We start from the raw sequence: 8,397 nt of genomic DNA, 5'->3' as shown, positions 1-8,397 counted from the left end.
GAAGGGAAGAGACGGCATGGACGACTACGCGCGGGAGATGATGGAGCTCAAGACGCTCGTCACCCGCACCCTCGAGAAGAAGGGCGTCCTCGCCAAGATTAGGGTCTGTCACTCCCCCACCCCCTTCTCACTTCCGATCCACTAGGGCTAGGGGCTAGGGCGGATCTACCTTTCCTCTCTCGCGCGCATCCTTCCAGGATCTCCACATTTCGTGCTTCCGCGACCTCCTTCACCAAATCTTCTACATCTTGTCTCTTTTACCCTCATTGGAACTGAAATGCGCGCAAATGACCCCTTTGTGTGTAGAAAGTTTTGACCCTACGCGCCCCGTTCCTGTTAGATTCACTACGCGTTTCAAATTCTGCATGTAACCATTTGATAGTTTGGGAGGGTCCAGCTTTTGCGTGGGTGCTACTGCTCCGTTTCTGGTTCAGATTGCTAGACAGCCAAACAGCAATATAGCTCGCATAACTATAGCTTCTCTAGTTTCAACTACATTATCTTGCAGAAAATGTTCTTGTGAGTTATCTGCACCACCAGATGATCTCAGTGCGACGAGGCGGTGGCATCTTTGTTTGCAATATAAGCATTAAGCATCAACGGTTTCTCTGTTTTTGTTATTATTTTTACAGTGCTCCTTTTGTTATTCTGTAAGGACATAGAACAGTTGGGCGTCTGGTTCAGTTAAATGTATGCAAGAAGTTTACATATATAATTGTTGGGTGAAGAACAGAAGCTGTGTTGCTGTTTCCTTATCCAACCTAGGCTATGTTCGATAAAATCTACAACTATTGCTTCCTTGTCTATTAAACCTAGGCCATGTTCGATGAAATCCACACACTTCCGTGAGCTGTTAGATCTACATGGAATTGCTCATTCTGGCACAAAACATCATATTTTTCTCATCAGTTGCCTTGCATGACCAGGCTGAACTGAGAGCAAGTGTGTTTGAGGCCATAGAAGAGGAGGACCGTGTGATAGAGGAGAACGAAGATGGCGGGAATCCTGCTTTGCTTGGTAGCTGCAATGACCGTGCTAAGCAACTGCATGCTTCACCGTCAGGTTTGTGCTTTCAACAAATGGTACCTAGTGATTGGATCGATAAACCGTACCTGTTGCCAGATCTGGTCTGGTATATGCAACGCTCTAGGATTTTGTACTGTTGCTGGTGAATATATATTCCAGATGTATACTAGATCGACACTGTATTGCATGATAATGTTTTTTCTCTGCTGTAGATATTGGCAGATTTTAGCTTAGTAACCTTTTTAGCTAACAATAATGGAACTCAAATTACTTAGACTTGTTGCATACCTTTTTCATTTTCTTCTGCACTTCTGAAATATCTATCCTCGTTTCTCCTCTGTTAACTGACGAATGAGTCTTTAGCTGCCATGCTTCTACACTGTTGTTAACTGAAAGAAGCATCTGTAAAATGCAACTTATCGCATTTGTAAAATGCAACTTATTGCATTTGTTTATGTTGCTTCCAGTCTCGATCACATATGCCTTCAATGTTGAAGGTCTTCAATATTTGGCAAAATGTTTTTTGCAAACTATGTTGGATGTGAGTGGTTCACATCCTAGAGTTTCTGTTGCTTGCAGGTAGGTTATTAACAGCACTTATAGGTGAATACTTGGAGTGGGCCCAGCTAAGTCACACGATGAAAGTTTATTTGCCAGAATGTAATCTGGTAACCATTTTTTGTATTTAATGGATCTAGTCCTGTTTATAAAAAAACACAGCATTCACTAATGTGCCTTGTACTGTAAATCAGCCCAAGGACTTTTGGAAGAATGAGCTAAAGGATTTCTCTAACAAAAATGGAGCTGAAGGGAGCAGGAGTGCTGAGAGTGGTCCCATGCTTCTAGATGTTCTTGAAGGATATCTTAAATATGAGGTTAATCTCTTGCTTACTCAGAAGTTCATCAAAATGGGCCTGTGTTAATTTGATGAACGGCACATTTCTTGATTTAGTATTTGTATGTGGATTAACCAATCTGTCAAAAAAAAGCATGTCTAGCCATAAGAAAAAGTTTTATGAGGCTTGGTAAGGGCATTCTAATTTTGTAAACAAGTCTTATGATGCTCAACGGAAATGTATTTGGTGTGGATCTCAGTGTAGAAGTTACAAAATACTTTGCCTATTTTCTTGATAACATCTATATTATCATTCTCTAAATATAGTCAATATAAACCTTTATCTGCCATCAGTGCATACTTGTTTACTTGAAATTATTCCATTGTGTAGAATTTGTCTCAAACGAGGATGGCTGGTAGGAGAATGATCAACTCTGAACCTGAGCCAACATTGAATACTGAGCACCGGAACATGAGGAGGCCACCATCTTCATCTTCAGTCGCTGGCATGCCTCCTATGGGAAGGTGGGCATCACTTAACCTACCAATGTTCCACATTTATAATTTTGTTGCAGCGGTTTGTCTTCCCTTCCCTGTAAATGTGGTTAACACTTGACTTTTAATTTGCCAGGCAAATGCCACCATCGCAGACATCAGGTACCTGACATTTAATTCATTCATCTTGTCACATACCCATGCTGTTTCTTTCCTAAATAAATTTCAAAACAAATGCTTTGGACATTCAGACCGAAGAGGGGGCTCTTCCGCTTCCAATACAAGGAAAGATGAGTACAACTGGGGATATGATGCTGATGATCTCTCGGAGGAAGTATTGCGTACATCCACTGCTCTAGAGAACATCCAGTTAGACCGGAAAGCCCGAAACCTGACAACATCTTGGAGGTCAGGACAGTTATCATAGTTGTTTGCTTTTGTACCTTCCTTTTTTCTTTTCTTTGCCATTGGGATGATAATTTATATCCTTGCAGGCATCCAGGCAATGGTGCCGAGTAAAATCTTAAGGTGGAAGAGCTCCAATGCGCTGTTGGCTTGCTTGGTTTCCCCTGGGATTTCTGTATCCACTTTCGGTTGATATTAGACTGCGCGCGTGTGTGTTGTAATCCAGCTAATTATGCACCTGAGATGAGATTTTATAGTGAGCTAGACCTATTCATTGTAATCTTGTGTCTGATACTTGCGTGTGGGACAAATTGATTTGATTCAACGAGCTTTTTTTGTCTCAAATTATATCTAATACTTGTCCACGGCTGCTCAAGGATATCACTGAGTTTCAGAATACATAAGTCTGGGGATGGCCATTCGGTAGCGCTATTATGAAGGGAAAGATACATATTGTATTCTTTTTGATCTGAATATTTTATCATCATCACAAACACACTATAGAGCATTGTACTTTCTTCTTTCGTCTTCATCGAAGTTGCACATGGTTGTGCTTTCCCTCATATGTGGTTACCAGCGAATTGTCCGATGAACGCTCCACAAACTTGCGTGCGTTGCATCTTGCTGTGCTGCATCTGTAGTAGCTCCTGCATATCCAGCAACCACATGTAAACAAGTCTTCAGGTACAGGAGTTGATGATGTAGCTCTATAATTCAGTTCATACTATTTGTGTTTGTTGAATGCAGTTCTATGTTTCACACCTTAAACACAAACACTAAATATTATAACTGGTATGTACCCCAAAAATTATACTACGCCTGAAAGAAAAACACAAGGGGCATGAATTCATGGAGGTGGCTGTTATGTTCTCAATTTGTATTACCTTGGAAATGAATTACCATTAACAGCCTTCTGACCATACTTGCGCCAACGGAATGCTGCATCCCCAGACGACCTGCATTCTGTTGGAGACTGGAATGCAGGAGCAGCCTCACCAGAAGAAGTCAGGCCATTTGTGATGCTTGTTTGCTTCTCCTTTTGGCTGAAAAGGAATTTTCAAACAGATGTAGGTAACTTGCATAGTTACATGAGCAAAAACAATGACATGCATTACATACGTTCTTCACAATATAGAATTTTGACTAGACATACTCATTTCCAAAACAAAACAAAAACCAAGAAAGCAACTAGTCTGACAGATACTCGTCCTATTTTTGCAGCTGAGGCTACTGACTAGACCTGAACCTTGAGAGACTGCTATTTTCTTGACCATATTGTACTACTAGGTTTTAACTCAAAATACAAAATTTTGCACCATAGTTCTCTTACATTAAGAGTTAGTATTCTACTCCAAGATGGAAACCCCATGAATTCAACAGGTAGACACTCTGCATTGTTTACAGCAGTCAGCTCAGTGGACCAAGGACACCCAGGATTTATTTCTTGTTTACCATAAAGTTGCAGTCCACTCAGTGTTGCAAGGGTAGCACAATGCAGTAATAGTTCATAAGTATAATTTCATCATCATTATGGGAATAACAAATTGGCAACCACGACATGGTGCTTGTTCATAACAGAATACGATAAGAACGTAACTGTTAAAAAAAACATAACTGTAGTATGATCTTTGCCATTCTAATCCACAACCTCCACATGTTCTGGAAACTAACAAAGTTTTGAATCCCGATATTAAACAACATTAGCATACCTTGTGTTGCAGTGATAGACCGGACTAGTGCTTCCAATTTCGTCGACGTAATCACAGCTGCTTTTGAATGCCGCGGCAACAGGATCTGAAACAAGAGCGAGGTTGCACCCTCCTAGCTGGCTTTCTGCTCCAGCATCATTGCTGCCATGGGCGTCAGGGACCACAACTTCTGTACTTGCCAATGACGCTGGCTTTTTTGGTGGATGGGGCTGGGGATGGTTGTGTTCACCGTTGTACACAATTTCCGCAATTTGGCCATCTACGGTTGTCTCCACTTTCCTCTTGACAGGGCAGGTTGGGTGAGTGCACTTGTAGTAGCTCCGCGGGAACTCGCTCCCTTTCACTTGCTTCTGCCCATACTTCCTCCAATTGTAGCCATCATAGGACAGACGGTTTTTCACACCATGAATTGGCTTGTTGATATCGTGGAATGCCGTCATCTGGTCACAGGAGACTACTTGTTCTGGATCGATGACCATTTTTTCATGTGTGGTATCTAAACCAGCATCCTGTAACTGAAGTTTGGCACAATGTTATAACATGGTAACTTTATAAGATCAAGGGTCAAAATCATCCAATAGATGAAACATAGGTATACTTGATTTGAAGTGTCATTCTTGGAAAGTACTCCCTCAGATCCATAACAAGTGTCGTGGTTTTAGTTCAAATTTGAACTAAAACTACAACAGTTATTATGGATCGGAGTGAGTAGCAAACATTTGACGCTATCAGACGAACACAAATTTTATTTCTAAATTCAGAAGAAGAACAAACTGAATTTCAGTGAAGCACTAACCATGGTTGCAGCAATTCCTGCAGATAGATCACTTGGTGGCGGTGCGAAACGTGTTACCTTTGGCCGCCTAACTATAACAGTCTCTCCTGGAGAGGAGATTGTTGCAGAACCAGTCGCAGTGAAGTCTTTCAATAGCTTCGAGAAGGAAGTGAAACTGGAGAAAGGCCTGGAGGCTACAGGCTTCACAGGTGTTATCTTCTCTTGACTTTGCATCTTCCACTGACAAAAGAGCAGGCGAAAAAATTCATGAACTATAAAACCTAATCAATCACACTAGGTTACATGAAAAGCAAGTTTATCGTCAATATCTTTCAGCTAGTAACAGAAAATTCTGTGCTGAAAATTGCAAATCAAATATCAAGATATGAACCAAGTTAAAGAAAGAGACTGGGATTGCATTAACTTATGAGCAGAGCACAATAAAACACAGGTGTGTGCTTTTTAATGGAGATTACAGGTATATGTATGAAACCATTGAGAATTTGAGATGACAACAGAGAAAAGAGAACCCTTGTAAAAGGAAATGGAGGATCAAAGTAAAGAAACTTGCTAGATTAGAACATGAATGAATGAACCAACTAAATTATGAAATAAAGCAAATTTTAGATGAAATTTGAAGGTTGATCAAGCAACAACAACAGCAGAACATACTAATGTAACAACGCAACTTCAAAGTGCTAATTTACTTTCCTGTTATGCACGTATGAACAACTTGAGCAAGGAAGAACCATTCAAAATAAATTGAGCAACAAAAACAATGGAAATATAAGGTCCGCGTACCTAGGCCCTTGTGCTCTGTGCTCGCTCGGTCACAGCCGTAGACTGGTAGATGCAATGGAAGGGCAAGAAGGAAGTTGAATTGCAGAGTTGACAATAAGAGGAGAAAAGGAAGATAGTTGGGGTGCATGCATGACTGTTAGGTCTGGGCTCCAGGGGTTAGGTAAACGCCAGATGGCTAACCTCATCAGTACTCACTGTCTGCATGTTTCACTTTGCAGAGTATCATAGATCTGGAACATGTACTCTTGCCTGTAAGGGAAACTGCACACCATAGTAGCCCATTGTATTCATTGTACCAAAATGTTATAAACATTCAATACGATAGAATACTTTGCAGCAAACAATCTCATCATTCAAATACCAATCAAACAGAACCGAAATGACAGAATACGACATCATAGTGTTTGTTTATCATCACTTCACCTCAGTGATCAAAATGAACAAGCTAATTATAGAGTACTGAAAGTTCCAGAAGCAGAAAAGTACAAAGAAACATGTTTCTTATAAGATGAATATATAAAGGAAGTATATGCATCTTCAGAGAATTCTTGCAGGGCACAAGAGATGTGCAAGAATAGTTACATGATGGTAGGCCTGCTGAGAAAATTAGACTGCCACACCAACGGAAGAAACATACACTACAACTGAAGAACAGAATAAACATTGAACTGTCATAGCTTTGTTCTTTCTGTCTTGCCCCCAAACTGCATTTCGTCAGTTCTGTTTCCAGCGTCGTCTTGTAAACCAAGGATTGCAAAGTAGACATAGCTGAAGCTTGCAACTCAAATATGCATGCTAACATGTTTATTGCAACATTTTAACAAAGAGCAGTAGTAAAAGAACTTGTGCATGGGATCGATTAACATCCAAGAGCAAAGAACAGGAACACATCTTATACAGTACTAAGATATACAGAATTACTCTGCTACCATAAAGAGGACATGAACTCCAACAGGTGTGATCCACTATACTTCATCACCGTACGAACATAAGCACGGTTAAAATCGCAGTATTAAGTATTGACCACATTTGAGAACTAACATTTGGCTGTGAAACTCATCCAGAACTTTACTTACACAAGCTCTGTTCTACGCTATTTCTGCTACTTTGAAGCACACTACAAAATCAATCGTTTAAAACGTGACAGACAACACTAAGGCAAGCTGCTACAGAACTTGGAACACTGACCAAGTAAGAGGTCAATCTTCCTTGCGGCCCTCACCGGCCTTGTTCTTCTTCTCATCCTCCTTGTCTTGGATGAGGCGAGCGATCAGGTGCAGCTGCTCGGCCCTCATTGCCTTGACGCTTTCGGCGTCCACCTCCTTCCTCACAGTGTCGAACCAATCTGCTCCACCCTCCTGCTGCTGCCCTCGACGGTCCCTCCACCAGTTACAGATAGCCCTGGCCAATGCAATGACGTAGACGCCGCAGTCGTGCCCGTTGGCCTGCATCGGGGTAGGCCCCTCGACGAGCGGGGCTCCGTTGGCGGCACCGGGGAGCAGCGGGCGGAGCACGGCGGCGAGCTGGCGCGCGGCGTCGAAGTTGAGGACGCCGAGGCTGTCGTGGTGGACGAAGCGCGGGCAGGAGGCGCCGTTTGTGGCGTCGAGAACGAGGAGGGTCCAGTGGGAGCCGCCTTCCGCGACCGAGGCGTCGGGGTTGTCGTTGACGGGGAGGAGGACGAGGCTGCGGGAGGCAAGGCGGAGCGGCTCGGCGACGGCGGCGACGGAGTCCGGTTCCGGGAGATTCGAAAGGAGGTAGGGTATGGAGGGCGGCAGGAGGAGGAGGTCGCCGTCGTCGTCGCCCTCGAAGGCGGCGGAGAGGTGGGCGAGGTAGAAGGCGATGATGCGGTCGTTGAGGAAGTGGGGACCACGGAGGATGGAAAGGTCGGAGCGGAGGAGCACGACGTCGCCGTAGCTCAGCGCGCGCTCGTTCCCGTCTTCGCCGGCGGTGGAGGCGGAGGCCGCACCGGCGGGACGCATCTCGCAGGCGGGTTGAGGAGATGCTTCTTCTTCCGGAAAGTGGTGCCGTGGTGGTGTGGTTTTCTGATTTACTCCCTACAAGTGTCCCGATCTGCCATGAACGAGGCGCAGGGGTGTAGTTTTAATACGGGAAAGTTAATGAATTGCGGTTTTGCTAAATCTCAGGTGTATGAAATTTCTTCCATCATGTAATTAGAGCATCTACAGCAAATTCACCCCATATACTCCCGTGGGCGCATCCCTGAACAGCACCGAACGGCCCCTCATTTTGGGCTGGGTACATCCACATATCTTAAATGTTGAACATTAAATCCATGCAATCCATGCACGTCGATTATATGATACAAATCGTTCCAATTCAACAATTCGAAA

The 8,397-nt window shown here is 43.3% G+C and overlaps 1 protein-coding gene and 1 pseudogene across 1 annotated transcript; one reads left to right on the top strand and one right to left on the bottom strand.

Annotated features, from left to right (window-relative positions):
* The first annotated feature begins 6 nt into the window (after window positions 1-6).
* On the top strand, window positions 7-3,106 carry LOC119308557 (protein TONNEAU 1b-like). Its single transcript, XM_037584688.1, has 8 exons — window positions 7-103; window positions 927-1,062; window positions 1,606-1,694; window positions 1,779-1,901; window positions 2,253-2,386; window positions 2,493-2,518; window positions 2,608-2,764; window positions 2,851-3,106. Exons 1-8 carry the CDS (start codon window positions 17-19, stop codon window positions 2,873-2,875), a joined length of 777 nt encoding a protein of 258 aa, XP_037440585.1. The 5' UTR covers window positions 7-16; the 3' UTR covers window positions 2,876-3,106.
* A 68-nt stretch (window positions 3,107-3,174) lies between these two features.
* LOC119308558 lies at window positions 3,175-8,109 on the bottom strand (annotated as a pseudogene).
* Window positions 8,110-8,397: the final 288 nt, after the last annotated feature.

The sequence above is a fragment of the Triticum dicoccoides genome, chromosome 5B (assembly GCF_002162155.2).
Source record: "Triticum dicoccoides isolate Atlit2015 ecotype Zavitan chromosome 5B, WEW_v2.0, whole genome shotgun sequence".
Taxonomy (NCBI): domain Eukaryota; kingdom Viridiplantae; phylum Streptophyta; class Magnoliopsida; order Poales; family Poaceae; genus Triticum; species Triticum dicoccoides.
The sequence above is the reverse complement of the archived record's forward strand: the minus strand, read 5'-3'. Positions and strand labels throughout refer to the sequence as shown.

Coding starts and splice junctions, on each gene's coding strand:
- LOC119308557 (XM_037584688.1), top strand. CDS start 17: ATGGACGACTACGCGCGGGAGATGATGGAGCTCAAGACGCTCGTCACC. Junction 104..926: donor GCGTCCTCGCCAAGATTAGG/GTCTGTCACTCC, acceptor TTGCATGACCAG/GCTGAACTGAGAGCAAGTGT. Junction 2,765..2,850: donor AACCTGACAACATCTTGGAG/GTCAGGACAGTT, acceptor ATATCCTTGCAG/GCATCCAGGCAATGGTGCCG.